The sequence below is a fragment of the Ciconia boyciana genome, chromosome 12, assembly GCF_034638445.1.
Source record: "Ciconia boyciana chromosome 12, ASM3463844v1, whole genome shotgun sequence".
In the NCBI taxonomy this organism is placed as follows: domain Eukaryota; kingdom Metazoa; phylum Chordata; class Aves; order Ciconiiformes; family Ciconiidae; genus Ciconia; species Ciconia boyciana.
The window spans coordinates 11,528,999-11,550,278 of NC_132945.1; the positions used below are offsets into that span (position 1 = coordinate 11,528,999).

General features: G+C 46.0%; 2 protein-coding genes across 8 annotated transcripts in view; one reads left to right on the forward strand and one right to left on the reverse strand.

Moving 5' to 3' along the window:
• ZMYM3 (zinc finger MYM-type containing 3) overlaps positions 1 to 283 on the reverse strand; it is a 33,459-nt gene extending 33,176 nt beyond the window's left edge. For all 3 annotated transcript variants that reach the window (XM_072877520.1, XM_072877519.1, XM_072877514.1), the window contains exon 1: positions 174 to 283. The gene's annotated coding sequence lies outside the window, so the exon portion shown is untranslated. The remainder of the gene's footprint in view (positions 1 to 173) is intronic.
• Positions 137 to 17,112, forward strand: NONO (non-POU domain containing octamer binding). Of its 5 annotated transcripts, none has more exons than XM_072877522.1 (11): positions 137 to 257; positions 2,172 to 2,346; positions 4,861 to 5,081; positions 6,152 to 6,453; positions 8,645 to 8,740; positions 9,814 to 10,010; positions 10,290 to 10,374; positions 11,475 to 11,577; positions 12,967 to 13,009; positions 13,655 to 13,764; positions 16,068 to 17,112. In XM_072877522.1, the coding sequence occupies exons 2-11, from the start codon at positions 2,181 to 2,183 to the stop codon at positions 16,203 to 16,205; spliced, it is 1,461 nt and encodes a 486-aa protein (XP_072733623.1). In that variant the 5' UTR covers positions 137 to 257; positions 2,172 to 2,180; the 3' UTR covers positions 16,206 to 17,112. The 5 variants fall into 5 exon arrangements, with proteins under 5 accessions (XP_072733623.1, XP_072733622.1, XP_072733624.1 ...); XM_072877521.1 differs by lacking the exon at positions 137 to 257 and adding an exon at positions 1,772 to 1,927; XM_072877523.1 differs by lacking the exon at positions 137 to 257 and adding an exon at positions 1,772 to 1,927 and having other exon boundaries at positions 4,888 to 5,081.
• Positions 17,113 to 21,280: the final 4,168 nt, after the last annotated feature.

The window sequence follows — 21,280 nt, forward strand, 5'->3', positions numbered from 1 at the left end:
CCGCCGGTGCCTGCGCGGCCACCCGCAAAGTGTGGAGCGGATCGCGCGGAGCGGGCTTGCCACCCCGCTCCCCCCCCCCCCCCCGCCTTAACCCTCTCGCTACCGCCTCGCGTGGCCCGGGCCCCGCTGCCGCCCCGAGGGACCCACTCCGGCCGCGCCGCCACAGCCTCTACCTGCGCGCGGGGGGAGCCGCCCGGCCGGGTCCAGGCGCCGGCGCCGCCACCGCCTCCCTGGAGCTGGAGCGTCTCCCCGGGGCGGTGAGTGACAGCGCGGCCGGGCGGGGCTTCCGCGGGGGCCCGGGACACAGCACCGCCCCCGGGAGGGGCTGCCCCGGCCGGCACCCGCCGCCCGCGCCCCACCCCCGGCACCCACGCGACACCCCTCCCACCCGGGCTCCCCTCCCTCACCACCCCACACACTCCCGGGGTCCCCTCCCCCAACCATGACAGCCCCCCCCCGGGCTCCCCTCCCCCGCCACCCATCCCCCACCCCCATCCATCCATCCGTGGGCCCACCCGCGCCCCCCACGCAGCTCCCCCAGCCAGGCTTGCACCCCCCGGGGGCTCCACTCCCGGCGGGGCCCGGGCCCCCTCCGTCTCAGAGGGGCACCATTCCCCCCTTGGCCGCCCCACTTCCCAAGGGGGCTCCTCTATCCTTCCCTCCATCGCCCCCCCCCCCGGAACCAGCCCCCTCCCAGCCTGCTTTTTTGTCTCCCTGTGGGGAAGACGGGGGTGCAGGGGCTGAGCGTGGGCTGGGCCCCGGGGGCACACCGGGGTGCGCATCGCTGGGGCTGGGAGGAGACGCCGAGGCGACCTCCCGCGCTCCGGGAAGGGAAAGGCAGGTTTACGGCCATTAGGAGGGGACGGTGGAGTTGCGGAGAACCGGCCACACCACCGGCTGCTCCCCGCTCCGGCAGGCCTACGAGCCGCCGCGGGGCTTCCGCGCCCCGGGAGTGGGCTGGCCACGGCCCCACGGCACCCCTCCCGGTTACGTGCGATGCAACACGGAGGGAAACGGGAGGTTTTATTGAAAGGCTGTAAAATCAAGGCCGCCGACGGCAGTTAACGACCACCCTCCCGCGGCACCCGAGACAGTTCCCGGCGCTCTGCAGCTACCGCGGGCAGGGCACGGCAAGACCCTCTCCACTCCCGCAGGCCGCTTCCTCCTGCTGAGCCGGCTGCCCTCCCACAGGCGGGGCAGCACCGCCCCAACGAAGAGGGCTGGCGAGGCGGCGGGAACGGGGTCCGGAAGACGAGGGGGAGTAAGGGGGCGCCCACAGCTGGATGGGGAAGTGAGCGGGCTCGGGACTGGCGCTCGCCCGCGGCGCCTTGAGGAGACCCAAGCGGCGTGTCGGCTCTGCCCAAGCTCCGGTACTTACTGGTCGTAACGGACGGACAGAGCAGGGGCGGAGAGGCCGCCCCTCACGCCGCTCCAGGCACGTAGGGGCACAGCGCATAGAAAAACAGAGCACAGTGAGCGCGCGGCGCGGTACGCGCTGCGCCCCCGCCGCTGTCTCTTTAAAGCGAGCGGCCCTGGCCGCGCCTGCGCGTCCCTCCCCCTCACTGCGCCTGCGCGGAGCGCTCTGGCGGCTCGTTGGGCTCCTTTGTCCCTTGCTTGTGTCTCACCCAAGCGTTATGCCTGCGGCGATGATTGGCAGCGTGCGTGGCGGGCTGCCGCCGCTGCGCAGCCAATCGGCTCCGCGCGGAGGGCTGCCGGGGCGGGTAGTCCCGCCCCGCCGCGGCCCGGCTGTGAGTGGCGGCGAGCACGGCCAGTAGCGACACGGCGCTGGAGGCTCGGAGGCCAATGGGAGCGTGGGTGGCGGGCGCCTGGTTAGGCTGCGCGAGTTCCGGCCGCGCGCGCGCTCCCCTCCGGACTGCTGCGGGGCGAGGTGGCCGTGATCTGCTTTGGCACCGGTGTCCGCTACCAGGTAAGGCCGCGACGGTAGCAGGACCGCAGCTCGGCTCCGCTCCGCTGCGGGGCGGGCGCTTCCGTGCGGCCGCCACCACTGGGGCCCGCCGCGGCCTGCGCGGCCCGCCCCGTCGCTGCACGCGGCCGCTTTGGCGGGCCCCGGTGAGGCGGGGCTGGGTGGGAGCCACGCGGGGGCTGGGGACCGCGAGCAGGAGCCGGAGTTGAGCTCTGGGCCGCGGCCGACCGGGCGTGTCTGCCTCTAGGTGGGGAAGATGCAGGGCAACAAGGGCTTCAACATGGAGAAGCAGAACCATACTCCGCGGAAACAGCACCAGCACCAGCAGCACCCGCCGCCGTCCATCCCCGCCAATGGGCAGCAGGCCAACAGCCAGAGTGAGTCCCGGGCCCGCCGCGGGGGGCCGCCCGGCCCCGCTTTGGGTAGGCGTTGAGCGACCCCTCTCACTGCAGAGGGTAACTTCGGGTCCCGGTTAGCTGCCGGCCCATACAGTTGCAACAGGTCTTGGCGGAAACAAACAGAACCTGCTCTTTCTATTTTAAACAATAAAAACTCAGGTCGTTAAGCAAACTGCGACTTGCGTTCGCTGTTTGTAATAGGTTTTTCTATTGTTGGAGACAGTGGTTTGAATTGCAGCTGGGTTGGTTTTGGGGGTTTTTTTGCGCAGTCTACTGAAAGATGCGTGCGGCTCCCGTAGGTTTGACTGGGATTTGTTTGTAAGTTTCTTGTGCCTCCGAAGCTGGGCAGTGATGTAGAGGTTCCTTCTTTGTCTCAAATTCTTAAGAAGAGCTTACTTAACGAGTTTGGAAGTCTCTGAACCTTTAACAGTGTTTCTGTAAACCTTGCCGATACGAGATGGCCTGTTTTCCGTTGGCTCCGTTTCTTTTTTTTCCCCAACCACAACAGATGGCTTCTCAAGACAGGTTTCCTCAAGTACTAGTGAAATAAATTTGCTGTCTGTAAAGATACAGTTGTAGTAAGAATGTTGTTACAGTAATCTGCAGTCACCTGTTAAGACTAAATTTTTACATGGGAGGCACCAGGAGATACCCAGCTTTACTTGATAATATTTCAGCATTCATGTACCAGCTGATGTTGATGATGGCTGTTACTCTAATCTAATGTGTTTCCAGGTTTGCTCTTAATCAGTGTGGACTGTAGCCCTGTTACTTGGGATGCAGAGGGGGTGCTTTTGAGCTGAGGCAATACTCATTAATGGATTCTGGGGCCTTAACTGATCTAACTTGATAGTTTAGAAGTATGGTGGCAAGGCATTGTCGTTAGCATTTTTGGGGGAGGAAGTGCTTTAGTTATATTAAAATTATTATTTTTTTTTAAGTTTGAACACTTTGGCTGTTCAAAACAAAAGCGTATAGAAGTCACGTGCACTTTGCATGATTTCTCTGTGTGTTTTTTCTATCAAAGTTGCAGGTTTAACTATATACAGACACATGCAGAGATAATGGGCTAGTAAAAAAATTCCTGCGTATTTTTATTAGGTGGCCCTGTTAAACAGGCTCCTTATCAGTTCATAGAAGATAATAGACGAGGGTGGCAGAGCAGTCTGTTTCCAGTCAGGTTGGAAACAATACAACGCAACAGCTGTATTGTGGTATTCTCACAGGGATCAGCTTATAGTGAGTGACTGTATCTCAGATTCCTCTCAGTAGACCTACTTAAAGCAGAACAGTGATAGTGGAATAACTCTGCCATAAGTCCCTCCTAGTGTATTCACAGGCCTTGCAACTGATCCCCAAATACTTCTGATAACAGTGTGAAAAAGTTCACAAGACAAAACGCTTCACTTATGCACCCTTGCTGTGTGAAGTAGATAACTTACTCTCATTACTCTTCTATAGATATACTGTCAGTCTTTTTTTTTTTTTTTTTAGTGTTAGCCATGGAAGTGTGCTTATTCTTATAAAAGAGTTGTCCTTGCATGTCTTGCATGCATTATCTTTGCATGAATAGCCTTTCCTGGTTAGTGCCATGCTTTGTAGCCTGAATCCAGCCACTCACGTTTGTAGTTTATTTCATATTTGTGGCCATAAGGTGTGTACTCTGCAAAGCCAAGGGATTGCTTTCTATGGCTTGCTGTCCTGTGTGGGGAAGTTCCATATACATGTAAGAAAATGGGACACAGGAAGGTGATGATAAAACTACCCCTGTCTGGCATATAGCGGAGCTTCCAAGATCGTGCTGGACTCTTGCTGAATTAAGGGTTAAAGATTGTATATGCATGTGGCGATTTGAGAATGTTCCTACAATCTGTCCTGTTTATTAGTGTTAGATGTAGCATTGCTTAAATAGATTTTTTGTAATGAACTTTGTAATTTTTCTGAGCTCTCACCAGTATGGCTGGTTTTTGGGGTGGTTTTTTTACTATTTTCACTATTCCAGCCTTCTCTTCAGCTTGGAACCCAAGGCTCTAGAACTCAAATCCCATCTTGTAGAATGACAGCTATCTCAAATGTTATCTGTCTGGGCAAAATTTCCTCTCTTTTGCATATTTTTTTAGACATCTGGGGTTGGGGTTTTTTTAGTAAAAATCTGGTTGCTGGCCAAACTGACTTTTCTATAATTATTCAGGTTGTAATAGCAAAATCTTGTATTGTGACTACAGTTGATTTTGTTGTGGGCCAGTCATCTCGACTGGATCTCCAAAAGTTGAGTTAAATCTCTCACATTATTTCAAGCTGCAGTGTTCTTTTTTCCAGTTCTAGACTATTGTTCACTGGTGTTAATGAGCACTGATGTCCAAGCATGTGTTTTCTTTAAAAATAATATGGGCCCATTCTGAAATAAAATCCCCTTGTTGCTGTAGAGATGGCTGGAGAGGTTTGAGACCGAAGTGAATGGGTGGTGTTACCTATATTGTCCTATGTCTCTCTGTTCACTGTGATGAAACCTAATAGAATTTATCCCCCCAACTGTAGAGCAGCTGTGTACCTTATTCCCCTCAGATGAAGGCCTGACTATAGACCTGAAGAATTTCCGGAAACCTGGTGAAAAGACCTTCACTCAAAGAAGCCGCCTGTTTGTGGGGAATCTGCCTCCAGATATTACAGAGGAAGAGATGAGAAAGTTATTTGAGAAATATGGCAAGGCAGGTGAAGTCTTCATACACAAGGACAAAGGCTTTGGCTTTATCAGGCTGGTGAGTGACTTGCTACCTTTGGGGTGTTTTTGTGGCAATGACTCACACTGGAGGAGTATTGCTAATTGGAAGTAGCAGATGTTCAGATATCTTGCTAATTAAGCCTGCTATTGATTTTTAGTAACCTGGAATATGGGATCAGCTTCTACAAGTGGTTTGTCTAGAGCTTGTTATGAGAAGGAATGTGAATTCAGGCAGCTTGTGGCAGGATTTATGAGATATCTGCTAAAGTTACTCTGAAGTGAGCTGGTAGAAAACAGAAAGAAAACATGAACATGATGCTATTATAGACAAGGTAGACTTCCATTTTCTGGAAGGGTGTGAACATGGAATTTCTATGAACATAGATTGTCATGCAGTATTACTGGAGCGATGAATGCTCTTGAGGTGGGGGAATCTCTAGATGATCACATTGAAGCATGGCTAAAAGGGAGGTAGCTACCAATGTAGAGTAATGGTTCTGAGACTTTATTGGCTCATGTGCTACCTTTCTGAAAGCCCCAAGGTGAGTGGATGGAGCATGAGGTTCCCACACCAAAGTCTGGGGCCATTTGCTGTAGCGTAGCTGCTTGGTAGTGACTTAAATGAGTGGAAAGGTGTGAAACTGGCATAGGATGTCTTTCATGGATTTGTCATACAATTAGCATTTCTTTTTACAGCTATCAGACTTGGCTAATAGTTGAATCTTGATTTTTTTGTTTGTTTGTTTTAATTTTAAAAATGTATTTATTTTAAAAAAAGAGGCATGCTTTGTAGCCTTAAGTTAATTATATCTGATAGATAATGATCGTTTAATTGTTTGCTTAGTTCATACTGGCTGTTGGATTAAGCTTATGTCTGATATTTTTTTCCCCCCAAAACTCCATACATGCCTGTTCAGCTAGGGCCATTGATAATGGAGAATAGCTACGGTTTGTTAGGATGCTTTTTACCATGCTATGGGAGGTTTATTTGTTCCTCTCTGTGAAGTACTTGCTCAGGGGAAGTAGGTTTGTGAGTCTGTTGTGACGGTGACTGGCTGATGCTGTACTGCATTGAGAGTTTTAATGATAACTTTTTTTTATCTTCAGGAAACTCGCACTCTGGCAGAGATTGCAAAGGTGGAACTAGACAACATGCCTCTACGTGGGAAGCAGCTAAGAGTGCGTTTTGCATGCCACAGCGCATCGCTGACAGTCAGGAACCTGCCTCAGTTTGTGTCCAATGAGCTCCTGGAGGAAGCCTTCTCAGTGTTTGGCCAGGTGGAAAGGGCTGTGGTTATTGTGGATGACAGAGGACGATCCTCTGGGAAAGGCATTGTGGAGTTCTCAGGGAAGCCTGCTGCTAGGAAAGCCCTGGATAGATGTAGTGATGGGTCTTTCCTGCTAACTACGTAAGTGTGGAGGGCGAGAAGTGCTATGTTGGCATGTGTGCAGGTTGATGGGTGGCATTGGCTTGTGAGCAATGTTTCTTAACACCAGAGCAGGACAGATGAGATATGGGGCAGGAGGTGGTAGGTGATTTGCCCAGGGAGAACTTTACTTAGCTTTGTTCCAACAAGAGTGAGTCTGTGCTGAAACTCAGGTCTGAAAACTTTCTTCTGGGAAGCTGCTAGTGGGGTAAGTGCATAAAACCTCCCGATAAGCTTTTTCTCAATAAAGCCTTCTTAGGGCAATTAAAGCAGCCTTTAAGAAGCAGGAGCTATTTCAGAGACCATCCATATCATTTGTTGGAAACGAAGCTCAAGTGTGTTAATTGTGCACTCTGGGTCGCTTCAGAGGCAAGTCTTGGGATGGGACTCCACTCAGCAGCATGCAGTGCTGGGGTGGAATGCTCATCCACCACTGTGGGATGGGATCTGTTGGAGAAGCTGGTCAGATAGATTGGAATGTTTGGAGTTTTCACCATAATAAACTATTTTCTTTGTGCTTGAATATTGTAAGGCAACAAAGCATGTTCTTGCATAATTATGTGAACTTGCTCAAGTAAGTTACTAATTCTAGATGCATTCCACAGAGCATGGCTTGTTGCTCAAACTATTAAGAGGGAGACTGTTTTGATCTCTTGGAAATAAAAATTACTGTATGTTTTGTATGTATGCACCTAGAACTTGTGAATAGAATACTTCCTGAAATTGGGGCTATATTACTAATTTCTAAAGTAATTTTATAAGCTTTGTGCTTCTCACTTCTCTCCTTTTCCTTGGAGGCCTGCATATGGCACAGCTATACACGAGCACATTCAGTTTCAAAAAGCAGGTGTTTTGGGGTGGTTTTTTTTTTTTAATATCTGTTTTTCTTCCTGAGACTCTTTGGGGATAACCAGCATAGTGTGTAGTGCTCTGCAGCAGGATTGCTGTTAGGGAACTTTTGCTGATTCAGAAGTCTGTATCCTGAAAGAACCATAAAAACAAATTTTTAAAAGTGATCACGCAAAACTAATCACTACCAGTGTATAACTGAGAGCACCTGAGGGTATCATTCAATCTTTTTGTAGCTATCAGCGTATTAGATTCTGATATCTAGGACAACAAACCAGTATGTTGTTTATTTCTAGTTATGGTTTGGTTTTGATTAAATTTGTTGTGGTTTGTCCTAGTTCATGACAGTAACAGCTAGATAAACTGGTTGGAATTGGTTCACACTGGAAAATAAGACTATTAATAATGGAATATGTCACATGGAAGTGAAAAGCTACATTGTGGATCTTCAGCTGAGGAGAGAGATTTTAGCCTCTCATATCCTGCGTTCCTGCTGGAGTCTGGGCACCGCTTGCTGATTGGCATAGCATGATCATTTCTCTTCCATTTCCCCAGCTCTGGCAAATGGGGTTGAGGAGCTAACGAGAAGCTGCAGCGCTGGTTTGTGCTGAGGATGAGCAGTGTCAGTGCTGTGGTGGGGAGCTAATTCAGAGATCGGGGACACTTTCTTCTGCACACAGAAACCAGGAGGACAGAAGCACATATGTGCAGTGTCTGTGTTGTGAAGTGCACCAGTGGATTTCTTGGGGCAGGAATTTAGACAGGGCCCAGCAGGCACTTAAAGAGCACCACTGCTTGGCCATAATGGCTCGTCGTGGTCTCACCAGGAGAGTATGACTGAATGGTACAGCCAGCAACCTCCAGTGAGGAGCAGTGTAGTTACTCTTTGCTTTAGGCTGCTATAAAAAGGCGCACAAGGACTTCTGCAGCCCGTGGCTGGCCGTGTAGCAAGGGAGGAAAGGGAGAAAAACCATACTCTAGGGACTACAAGACTTCATGCTGTGTACATCCTGCTGGAGGATGTCAGGTTCCAGTTAAGCTGTTAATTTGAACCGATAACTGCAAGTATTCTTCTTTCAGTACAATTTTGGTTTGGATTCAACAAGGATTTTGATTAACAGTTCAGCTCCTATTCTAGAAAGAAAGAAAAAAAGTGTTCAGAGTGATTTCTGGTTTCACTTTGGCTGAGATCCCCAACTGCTCTGAATTTCTTTGAGCAGTGCTAAAAGCAGTGTTTTATAAGTTCAGACACAGTACACATGCTTTCCTACACTGCAAGCTCATTCTTGAATTTTCTTGAAAGTACTTCATCTTTTCTTTACAGATTCCCTCGGCCTGTCACTGTGGAGCCCATGGATCAGTATGATGATGAAGAGGGACTACCAGAGAAACTAGTCATCAAAAACCAGCAGTATCACAAGTATGTGCCTGCCATGCGACAGGAGATGAGACTACCTGTGGACTAGGACATTGACTAGTGCCTCAGTCTTAGGAGGGTGGCTCATCAGTGCTACTAAAGGTCCTTCTTTTTTCTGTAAATGTGACCTGACTCTGGAAAGAATTGCATACACTGTTGCATACACTTGCAACACAAGTGTATACACTTGCCATGGTTAGCTGAAAGAAAGCAGTGGTTTTGGATCCACACTGCTGGATAAGACTGGCAGCCTCCACCTATTTTTCATAAGTCTGTTTCAGTTATTGGAATAAAATATTGTGTCAGTTTGAGATAACGCGAGATCCCCTTGCTCAGATGAGAAACTGAAGCAAAGACTTAAGTTACTTGCTCTAAATATTAGAGAAAGTCTGTAGAGGAAACAGATTTGAACCCACCGTGAAAATTTAAGGAATGATGTAAATAGCATTAGGAGATTGTAGAGCTATCCAGGTATAAGGCCGTGGTCTTTGAAGGCTTCCCCTGTGATCCAAGCAGTGGGAATTTGTAAACCATGTGAGCTCATGAATGTTTCAAGTAAGGAAGATGAGAGCTTTAGGAGCTGGGAGGCTGTATTAGGAATAGTCATGTGCTCCAGGTGCAGGGGCTGCAGAGATTAGTGAAATAAACATGTTCGGGCAGTGTTTGTTTCTGGAGTGGATCTGTCCATAAGATGTGCAGCAGGAGAAAAGGCTGTTTCTTTCAAGAGTATTTCTAAATGTCTTTACCCAGAATCGTCTGGTGTCTTATGCAAACGGTTTCATTGCTTGTTATGAAGGAGGACGGGACACAGTTTTCCATGCATAATTAATCCTGCAGGAGGATTCTGCCTGAGTTTCTCCTTTCAATAAGATGATTCCTGAGGAGCAGACAAACTGGTATCTCAGGCATAGCTATTTGTGATAAAGTAGAAGACAAAGTGGTTCCTTATTTGTTGCACTAGGAAATGCATTTCTAACTGTTAAAAGGATTGGTCATTACATTTAACACACAAATGTATTTTTCTTGGTTCCTCCTTGCTCTGTTGAAGCATTCACTAGCTCTCCCTTGTTTGACAGGGAGCGTGAGCAGCCTCCTCGATTTGCACAGCCTGGCAGCTTTGAGTACGAATATGCCATGCGTTGGAAGGCTCTAATAGAAATGGAGAAGCAGCAGCAAGAACAAGTAGACCGCAACATCAAGGAAGCTCGAGAGAAGCTGGAAATGGAAATGGAAGCAGCTCGCCATGAGCACCAAGTTATGCTCATGCGGCAAGGTACCAATCAAAGATAAATACAGTATCAGAACATGGCCCTGCAACATCCAGGGGGTGAGTAGCTCAGTAGACTGGCTAGAACCCACTGAAGGTGAGCCGTGGTGTAGCTGCTTGACTTGTAACAAAGCATGGTAGTGGCAAATGAATGGGAAGATGTTACTGTATTGCTGGAGGCTCTGTTACCTTATTCTCTTGTGTGCTATGGTTGTAGTTCAGGAATTGATAAGATGTGGCATGGGAGATGAGTTTGATTGGGTTTTTTACTGTCGTCTTTTACAGATTTAATGAGACGCCAGGAAGAGCTGAGGAGGATGGAGGAATTGCATAACCAAGAAGTACAAAAACGTAAACAGTTGGAACTCAGGTAAGGGGGCAGGTTATGAAATGCTGTGAATCCATAATATTACGGAATGAAATGCTTCTTCAGTGCACCTAGTTGTTCAGTGTGACAATTTAATTACTACCTATAGTGTGGCTGTTATTTTGGGCCTTTTTGTTCATAGGGAGAGTGTACAGTTGGTTTAAGATGGAAGACTTAGGAGTTTCTTCCACTGATTAGTATTTGTTTTTTTACAGTTCTGTGTCTCAGTTTAGCTCCTTGACCGAGGCAGACAGAAAAATCAGAATCTGTGATTCGGTGGCTTCAGTGCTGCAGGTTGCGAAATTCCATTCTAGCATCTATCTGTTTGTTTGAGGGGTAACAGTCTCAGAGATGTCTCTCTCCATTCAAGCTCTTCCTTGTCTCAGGGTCATTTCGAGAAGCTCCAGTAAGATCTCCAAGCTACTTCTGTAATAGAAGGGGCTTGAGAGCTGTCTGGCTTGTATGCATTATATTGCATGTAGTCAGCATGTATTTGGGAGCTGCTGAGTCCATAGAATCATAGAATCATTTAGGTTGGAAAAGACCTTTAAGATCAAGTCCAACAGTTAACCTAGCACTGCCAAGTCCACCACTAAACCATGTCCCTAAGCACCACATCTACACGTGTTTTAAATACCTGCAGGGATGGTGACTCAACCACTTCCCTGGGCAGCCTGTTCCAATGCTTGACAACCCTTTTGGTGAAGAAATTTTTCACTTGCTACTTGGCAAAAGAGACTAACACCCACCTCGCTACAGCCTCCTTTCAGGTAGTTGTAGAGAGCGATAAGGTTTCCCATGAGCCTCCTTTTCTGTAGACTAAACAACCCCAGTTCCCTCAGCTGCTCCCCACAAGACACACACGTGGGTGTGCTCATGTTTGGTTTTATAATGAACTCCTTAAAATTGAAAGTGTTGGAAATGTGTTGGTGCGCATACATGTTTCTGTTTTCATCATGAGGTACCTAATATTTTACAGCCTCAGCAAAATAATGTTCTTAAAGTAGTAGGTTTCCAAACAAGACCCATTAGGCAGCACTGCAACACTGTGATGCAAATGGTTGGTGTATGTTGTGCTGAGCATCCTTGGACCTTTTTTGCAGGCAAGAGGAAGAACGCAGGCGCCGTGAGGAGGAAATGAGAAGGCAGCAAGAAGAGATGATGAGACGCCAGCAGGAAGGCTTTAAAGGGAATTTTGCTGATGCGGTATGAGTGCTTCTACCTTCCTGTTACATCTGGACACTGACATTAGGTTTTTGCCCTTCCTCAGCATGGGGCTTTCTGTGAATAGTGAATTTGTTGGTTGAGGGACTCTACATCTTCAGTGCATTCTGCCCTAAATTATTGACTCCCTCCAATCTTAATACAATTTAGTCTGGAAAATATAAATAACCCAGTTACTGTCCCACTGCTGTTCATGTAGGACCCTCACTAGCTGTGTTGCTGTTCAGGAGAATATATGCTAAGTAATTTTATTCTAACAGTAACAAAGGTGTACTTTCCTGAAGTACTGCTGCAGAACCCTGTTATGGTCATATGCCTAGCTATATCCCTAGCCTGCAGTCTGTCTTAGTCATGCTTACATGAAATGATCCCAACTTGAGGCACTGCTGCAGGTGTGATAATTGCTTGAACTTAAAAGTCAGTTGGTCAAGTATTTTCTTGTAATGTAAAAAGTGTTGTAACCTGCCTTTTAATAGCAGTATCTCTAGTTCTATAAAGAATTGTCTTACAATTCATTTCCAGTCCCAGCAACTTTCTATTGTGGAGGCAGCTGTAGTGCTATCGAGGTGGTATAATGGCATTGATGCAACTGGGTGGCAAGTGTTTATATATCCTAGTGAAAAATTGGTCCCTAAGCAAAATAGCTAAATATATGTCAAACCAAAAGGGTCAAAACTGTGTGACTGACCTAAATGTGTGAATATTACCCTGCGTAGCAGAACTCCTGATTTCTCTAAATAATAGTGCCTTCATATGATAAATAGTGGCGCTGAGACTACAGATGAAGTGAAAGCTGTTCTTCAGTTCCCACTGTGGAAAAAATAGTACCCCTACTGAAGTGAGGAGGTGCCCCTAGCTTTGCAGTTGAGGGAGATCTGTGGTGTGTCCCCTATGCTCAGTTGTTAAAAGAGAAATTGAACTCACTAACTGGTATTTTAATGCAAGTGACCCAGTGCTGCGTCTTTATGTAAGCCTGCATTCCTTTCAACAGGAAAAGCTTCTTAGCTATGCTAAGGCAGTATCAAAACTAATTCTATCTAATGTGTTACTGCTGCTCAGCAGATCTTTCCATCCAGATATCAGATATCTCTTTATGCTGCTGTTTGGTAAAATCTGCACGTGCAGCTTTGCTGCTGGATGTTTTACCATGATTGTGAAAAAGTCTTTCAGAATGAGATATTTTAAATAAGACCTGTTTGTTCAGGAGTTAATTGTGTGAAGGTAGCTGAGATAGTCTTTTGAAATTTACCCTGGGAATGACTTTTCTACACAGTTTTCAGTAATAAAACCCCAGAACTCATTGATTTTGTATAATTACATTTTTTAAAAGCCTGAATTTTTATCATTTGAAACGAGTGTCTCTTTTTCCAGAGGGAGCCACCAGACATGCGAATGGGACAGATGGGTATGGGAGGTAAGAGTATTCTGTGGCCGTCTTTGTTCCTATGCATGTTCTTTTCCTCCTTTACAAAATCTGGACATTTTTTGAGTAGTCTTATTTTATCATCATCTTATTTAGAAACTCAGTCATAGTAATCTTTTCCCAGTTCAGTGACAGGAAGCATTCATGTGACGGGAAACTTAACAAAATTTGGGTATGAGGCAGTACTGTACATTTGTGAAAGGCACAGTTCAGTAAGCAAAATACTTGTTGAAGTTGCTGTCAGACCCATAGTGTGCTTCAGAAGTTTGTACTGATACAGAAACTGGTATGACATGCAGTGCTAGACCTTGAGCCCAGGAAATAACCTTGATTGCTGTATTTCCATATTTTGACTACATGATTTGACTACACATGTAACAAGAGCAAGTGAAAAGGCAATGAGGGCTTAGTAGTTAATGAAGGTGGTGAGTGTTAGAGCCTGCTGTAGTTTCAGATAATACTGGAATGCAAGATCAGTTTGTCTTGACCTAATAGTGCAAAGCTAGTCAATAGAGTAGTACTCTGTCCCTGAATATAATACTGCAGGGAGCTTACACAGTGTTTTGTGGCTCTGAAGTGATGAGCAGACCCCAATCACTTTGCCTGCCAGGACTATTCTTCAGTTTTCTTTTCCAGGTACCATTGGCATGAACAATAGAGGAGCTATGGGTGGTACCAACGTCCCAGCTGCTGCACCTCCTGCGACTGGTCCTGGAGCTATGCTACCTGATGGAGCGATGGGAATGGTAATGTATCTCCATCTGCTTTTTGTGCACACCTTTTAAATGCAGATTATATTGTTGCATTGTTAAGCACTATGCTGCTGAAGTTGAAGCTTGTTTGTCTGCCTAGACCTGTTGCTTAAGTCCTGCTGAAATCTTTAGAAGTTAATCTTGCTGTGATACTAGTTGGTCATTTTCAGGAGATTGAGCCAAGTCTAATATCTATGTACTTTACTTCCAAGATAGCTAGTGCTAAAATGTTGGTTAGAAAGATCTTAGCAATAAAATATGGGGGTTTTTTTTAAATGGCATAATGGGAAACACTTTATTGAATGAGAGTGTTTTGAGAGTAGATTCTTGCAGGCATAAAGCCAAGCTTTCAGGAATGTTCTGTCCATTATCAGTTTTAAAAACCATTGTCTCCTATGCTAATAGGCTAAAATGAGTATGATAATAGTGAGTATGCTAAAATGACTTCAATTAATTTGCTTAGGAGGTAAAGAGCAAAGAATCAGTGGAGGTTATGCTTATTTATTTGCCTTTTTAAATTTTTATATTTAATTTAGTTTTAAACTTTACTGTAGGGCTTTACAATAGACCATGGCTTCTGTGGTATCTGTCATTCCTCTCTGTCATACAGAGGATTGATCCTCTCACAGTGTCACCACTTCCAGTCAGCAGCAGAAACAGCAGCATAGTCAAGTTTGTCATGAAAGTTCATCTTCCTTTAGCATTTTATATCAGTTGGTCTAATAAACAATTTTCCTGCAAACCTTGCTACTTAGACTTCTTCATCTATCGTGACTGCTGCATCAGGGAATTTTTTTTGTCATAAAGAACAGTTTTATTTGACTATAAGCTTTTGTACCTAAGTGGTAGGGACAGTGGCAAGGGAGTGCATACTACACAAGGAAATTAAGGGGGAAGATGGAGAGGAATGGAAAGGGGAGATGGGTTCAGATCAATATGATGAAATAATACCCTTTAGACCAAAAAGCAATAAGCTGTTTCTCTAATGGCCAGAAATATTTATAGTCTTTTTGGAAACTATCTTGGCCATGTGCTTGGTTTTAGGAGTTACTGGGCCCGTGTATTCCAGCTGTTTATTCATGGAGGGAGCACTTACTTTGAATGTTTGCTCCAGCTGTTTGGAGTGACTGCAGTGTCCTTCACTGTGATGTGTCCTACAGGATAAGTTCATGATTATTCAGAATTTTTCATCTGTAGGGAAGGGAAAAAGGGAGGAAGAGTGCTGTGTTACTGCTACTGCCTCCCCTGCACTGCCAGCGAAGTGAGCGTTGAGAGTCCCTGGGACCTCCCCATTGACAATTTTACTGAAGTTTAGGTCTGTGTTCTGTAGAACCAGGCAATACCATGGAGTAATCTACAGTACTAATACAAATTATGATGTGCATATATGTATCACATTACATTGTGTATATATGTATCACTGCTGTAAACCCGTGGACAAAGAATAAATGGAACCTAGGAGCCTGGTGTAAAGCAGCTCTGCTCTACGTAGTCACTTAGCCCCAGTCCGGGGGCGGGGCAGGGAAGGAAGAGGCAGTGGTTGCCTCCAGTACCTTCCCCAAAGGAGGTACCATGTCCACCATGAGGACATTCAAGCAGTGGAGCAGGTTGCCCAGAGAGGTTGTGTAGTCTTCATCCTCGGATGTTTATAAGACCCGACTGGATAAAGCTGTGGCTAACCTAGTTCATAGCTGACTCCTCTTTGAGCAGGAGGTTGGACTAGAGACTTCGTGAGGTACCTTCCAACTTGAACTATCCTTTGATCATCTTCTCCCTGCTGGAAGGAAGAGGCTGTGCAATAGCACTAACCCAGCTGGGAGAGGGGAGAGCCAAAGGAATGGAAACAACAGGATATGATCAGGGCACAAGGCTAGTATTGCAGATGTATTTTGGAATTGGAGTATTGTGTACACCTGGACTTGTGATAGTGCTGTAGTATCAGTAGAGTGCTCTTCATTTGCATTCAGTTTGGGTGAAGGAATATGGTGGAAATACGAAGTTCTCCTTTCCCAGACTGCATTACTCGCATGCTCCACAGCAGGGCACTAGTCTGTGAGATGGTGCAAACTATGTTCCAGTATGCTTGACTACAAATGACGTGGGGAAAGAGACTTGGTCCTGCAATGGTCCCATCAGTCCAGTTTTGGGGATATTTTTGGTGAGGTGAAGGTTTGTAGCAAGGTCAGCTGGAATTGTGGAATCCTGGTAGAATTTGAATCGACTCAAATGACTTTTAACTGCCCTTTGTTGTTCCTTGTTTTTCTTCCTGCCTCTTCTGCATTTGTCCTCGTTACAAGACTCCACCACCGCCTGCAGATCGCTTTGGCCAGGGCAGCGCGATGGAAGGCCTCGGAGCGATGGGAGGGAACCCTCCTGCCTTCAACAGAGGAAATCCAGGGGGTGATTTTGGTCCTAACAAGCGTCGCAGATACTAACAGGATTAAGCTACCCCCTGCACACGCCCCAAAGAGGAAAGGAATCTTGGCAGGCCATACAGGGTTCCATTTGGGGGGTGTGGGGGGGCTGATATTAAAAACAGTTAATTAGGGCCTGTTTTGGTAAAGCCACTCTAGGACAAGGGGAGTGCAGTCTGACTGGTAAAGGTTTTAGAAAATTTCATGTGGTGCATTCCTATAATTTCAATGTGAAAAATGGATTCTGGGAGGCTGCCACAGTTGTTCAGTAATGGTAAAATCTGGCAAGGACCCTAATGCCTTGACCATTCCAGGTTTCTTATTTGCAGCCAGAGTCCTGAGACTAAACTAGATAAAATTGCAGTATGTCTTGGCATTTTTTTAGTGTAGTGTTACCTTGCTTAAGAGCACAGGGAAGTCTCTGGAGAACTAGGGCAGCATCTGGGTACTTTGCAGCTCCCATGATTCTGTAAATTTATATAGCTCCAAATGATCCATCATGTAGTGAATTGAGGGAGATTTTATGTTCATTTATTTCTTTTTTTTTTTTCTTTCTCCTAACTTGTAGTTACTCTTCTTATCTGGACCATCTGTTTCTTTAAAGTAGTTGACTGTCATGTGCAGCCTGAATGGCTGGGAGGCTCTTGTTTGGATGGATTTTTTGATAACGTGTTGTATCGCTGTTTATTTTTACTGGTAGTAAAGTACAATCTATTGAACAAAGATACTGTATCTCATGCTGAAGATTTAACTGAAACAAATGTTCGTATAATCTTAACTTTGCCTGTCTTTTGTGTAGAAGTACTACAAGATTTTTCATTTAGTGTAAACTGTTTGAACACAAGCTGTAATTGTCCCACTAACAAGTTTGAGTTTGTCTGAGGAATGTTGCAGGAATGCATTATTAAAGTGGATTTTAAGCCTTTTTTATCTGGTGTGTTGTCTCTTCTGTTTTTTGAATAAAAATGTGTACGTATGGATTGAAGTAAACCAAGCTTCAGATTGTGGTGCAAAAGTTGTTCTTGCATAGCTCTGTAAAGAGGGTGTTCAACCCCTGAGAATTTTCGAACAGTTGTCCTTGTCACAGAACGAGTTTTATTTGTGTGTTGGAATGAGGCCTTCAACTTCAGCATTTCAGAATACAGTAAGGGAGCTCCTGATGCACCTAGGATGTGTCTGTTGTGGATGCAGAGAAGTGAGACTCAAGACTTGTTAATGTGTCACTGGGAGCACGGAGTTCAATTTGTGCCTCATCTGCATAGTACAAAGTTGTCTGTCTGTCTCTGCCCTGTGTTGCAGTTGCCTCTGGCTGGGATGCAGACCTTCCTGCAGAGCTCTGAACTCCTGTGCTGGGGCAGGAAACAGGGGACTCGTAACTGTCAGTGGCAACACTAACACTTTATCTTGTGTAATACATGAGGGAATCTGTAGGGACAGGAGCTTTCTGTGAGTTGTGTTCTCGCACTGAAGCTCTTGAGTTGATACCGGGGAGGGGGGGAGCAGAGCAAATTAGAACTTTAGGTGGGGAAGGGAGGAAGAGAGTTACAGCCTAACAGCATAACGAGCTGCCTTACAGACTTGTCAAATAATAGGGAAGATGACAGTATTTTCAGATGCCTAATGTTACCAAGGCAATAACCTTAAAAAATTAGGGTTTGGTCCCTACTCTAAGTAGGGAAAGATGAAATAATCACTCTGGAGGTTTTATTGGTTTACCCCTGTCATTTGATGCCTTATAATTAGCCTGGAATGGGATGATTGATAAGAAGCTATATTGAAGAGAGACTGCAGCTGATGCTCTTCTTTCTTTTGCTTGTTTTGTTTTCCACATCTGAAAGCATCAGCACTAGTAGCTGGCTTGCTGAGGTGATATGGTATTGAATGGTGATTACCAGGGGGATTGTGACTTACTTGTAGATACAGTATGAAGAGTTTGGTGATGCTTTTCACCTGGCATATTTGCTAGGATAGCTAAATACTGCAAAATCTCAAATAAGTTGGCAAGAATGCTGATTAGGTTTTCTGTTGCCCTGCGGAGAGGATGCATCTGTTCTGGAATGTGGCTGGCAGACATTCACTAATGCCATGGGTGTTTGGTAAGTACATCATTTAACTCCAAAGTGTGAAATAATAGGAGAAGAAACTGTGAAGTTGCATCCAGGTGTCTGTATTGTCTTTCATTCTGCCCATTGCTCAGCTGGCTTGCTTGTTAGTGAGCAGTCAAAAGGGAAGTCACTGCCTTAAGGAAACAGCAGAGCTCAAATGTTCAGCAGTACTCTGCTGCTGCCTCAGTCCTATTCAAGTGTAAGATAAAGATGGGTCTGGTTACTGCCTTTCCCTGGGAGAAAAAGGATATAGTAACAGGGTGTGTAAAATCATGGGGAAGCAGGGGTTTAGCACTGCTCAAAGTCCATCTAACAAGACCAGTAAGAGGTGAAAATTGAAGATCCAGTGACAGCAAAGGAAGAAAACTAAAACTACACTCTGGTGTGAATGTTCTAGAGGTAACTATTCTCATGTGCTTTAAAGGAGGAGACTGAAAACCTGTGACTGACATTCTAGTAAGGAAATTGTAAAGCAAACCATTACTAAGGTTTTCAGAGGCATGCAGCAGGAGGAAATGGCACCAGGGACTGCTTGTAGTGCAGCATTTAAGGCTGGGCACAGGAGCAAGCAAGGCTGCCTCACTCCAGAGCACTTCCAGATGCTGGAGTCTGCTGAAGCACTTTGGGTTTTGCTGTTGGTGCTTGCACTGCTTGGATAAGGCAGCAAGTGCAGCTCCAGAGGCTGGACTCTGCACAAGCACTGTTGCGATGTGTTGAGGTTCAGCCAGTGTGCAGAAGGGAATGCTTTCCTTTGCATGCTTTTCCAGATCGCTGGTTATTACGTAGTTGCAGACTGATGAAGTATTTTGGCTATCATGAAGAGACACCCTTGCCTTTTGCTGTCATATCCGATCAGCTTGTTTAAAATGTACTTATGCAGTATTAGTTCATATCAGACCAAGGACTGATGAGCAGTCTGGTTCTTACTGCTTTGCTCTTAGCTTTAAACTCCCATCATTTGTGAGCTTCAGAAGTTACATCTTATGCTTTATGCAGCTTCCCCTTAAACAACAGTGACTGCATTTGTAAGAATCAAAGATAAATCTGAAAAATCCAACTGGTACCTGGATAATTTTGTCACATCCAAGCAGCAGACAAACATTTCCTTTTTTTTCTGGCACAATGCATCTCACTAGAAGCTGTCATTTATCATAGAAAGCTACAGGTCATGGAATATGTTAAACTACTTCTCCAGTGAGCTACCTTTGGGAGCTGAAAGATGGAAGATGTAATTCCCTGTGACCTTGCTGAAAGGAGCCATTATTCCCTCTTCTGTCTTGGTCATGGCTCAGGTACCTGCTTGTCTACCTGGTGAGTCACCCAAGTGCCAGAGGTAGCCAAAAGGAGAGGAAGAAAGCAGGGAGCTCAGTCAGGTACAACATTGCCTTTGGGACACTTTCCCTCACTACATCCTGGCCACTCTGCTCTACCTGAGCTCATAGTGACCATGCTTTAAGGCAACAGGACTCTCCAAAGGAAAACCTGTAAAACCCCACACTCCCCGCCATTTCAGGCTATTTTGGGCAGCAAGTTTTTATTATGGATGTCAGTTAATGACAAGAAAACTGAGCCTTAGGAGTAGACTGAACTCTTCTTTTTGGACTGGTACCTGTTGAGGACTGAAGTGCACTTTTTCATGAAGAATATTGCATGCATTTTCAGAGTGAGAACCGGAGTAAATGGGCTCCTTTAGCAGCTCAGCTCTGAGGAGATGAAATTATCTCTGGGAGCAAGACACTGTCTGAACTACAGGGAGAAAACCCCCATCAGCTGGGCAGCTAATTCCGGTTTGAAGGTGTAATTGTTCAATGAGACCAGAGTGTTGGGGCAATAGCCCTGTAATAATCTAAGCTTCGGAAGGGCAGTGTTCTTGAATGGAGAGATGAAGATTGCCCACATCCCCATTTCTGATGGTTTTCTGGTCTTTTTCAAACCTGTTCTCTGAGCTGTTGAGTACAATCAGTGCAGACCTCTTGGACAACAGCTGGTACATAACCCCTGAGCAGTGCTGTCGGAAGAAAAGCGGCCAGGCAGAACTTCTGCTGCAGGATTGCTCAGCATATATTCTTATCAGGAAGATTTTATTTCCCAAGTAATTAAAACATGAATCCTGCCTACTAGCTTTGTGTAGCATACATAGCAGTAATATGTACGTCAGGGATTTTCCTTCTCCTAACCTACTAGCTTTGTGTAGCATACATAGCAGTAATAATGTATGTCAGGGATTTTCCTTCTCCTAACCAGCCTTTTGTATGGAGGAACTACTCCATGCTTTAGAAATGCACTCCCTTCCTGCTACCCCGGGCTCCACAGAGCATCCCGAATGACCAAAGGGTCAGGGGTGAGCTGGGTTTCTCTCCCCGGAGGCATCCAGCATGTTGTCCCCAGGACTCTGGGGGGCTGTTTTACACTGACCCTGATTGTTCATTTGGAAGATTCATTTGGTCCTTTATTTCTACCTCTTTTTGTTCTGTTATATATCAAATTAAGTGCACATAAAACAAACAGGCTTCATTTTTAATTCTCAGCTGGCCCATTCCTTGCAAGCTGTTTCAAAGGTGTTGGTCATGACTGTCACTGCTCGGCCAGCTCACATGGTGACTTCTGCTTTACTTGGAGCTCTGCCCCGGAGGAGGGCTGGACTCAGCAATGCAGCCCTGTGGCCCAAATGCAACTGCCAGAAGCCACAGCTTCAAACTAGATGCTGTGTGATGGATGTGCAGTCCAGCACACTCTTTGCCATCACCTGAACCTCATCTCCTCTTTTTCCTAATTTTTAAAGCACCAGCTTTAGCAGGGCCTTGAGTCTGCTGGGGGCTGACCAACCGGTTCCCCTGGAGCTCATCTGTTTCATGGTGGGTGTCTCATGTCTGTCTCCCAGGCTGCACCCCCTCACCTTGTCTTCCCTGGAGATCCTCCCCTTGGCCTGGGAGCTGTGGACACCCCAATTTACTGTATGTCACTGTGCTATGTTCCCAGTTCTGTCTTTTG

What these genes read in the sequence shown, in the direction of transcription:
- NONO (XM_072877522.1), top strand. Translation starts at nt 2,181, where the DNA reads ATGCAGGGCAACAAGGGCTTCAACATGGAGAAGCAGAACCATACTCCG. An exon ending in GGGTCTTTCCTGCTAACTAC is followed by an intron (nt 6,454 to 8,644) that starts GTAAGTGTGGAG and finishes TTTTCTTTACAG; the next exon opens with ATTCCCTCGGCCTGTCACTG. An exon ending in AGTTATGCTCATGCGGCAAG is followed by an intron (nt 10,011 to 10,289) that starts GTACCAATCAAA and finishes CGTCTTTTACAG; the next exon opens with ATTTAATGAGACGCCAGGAA.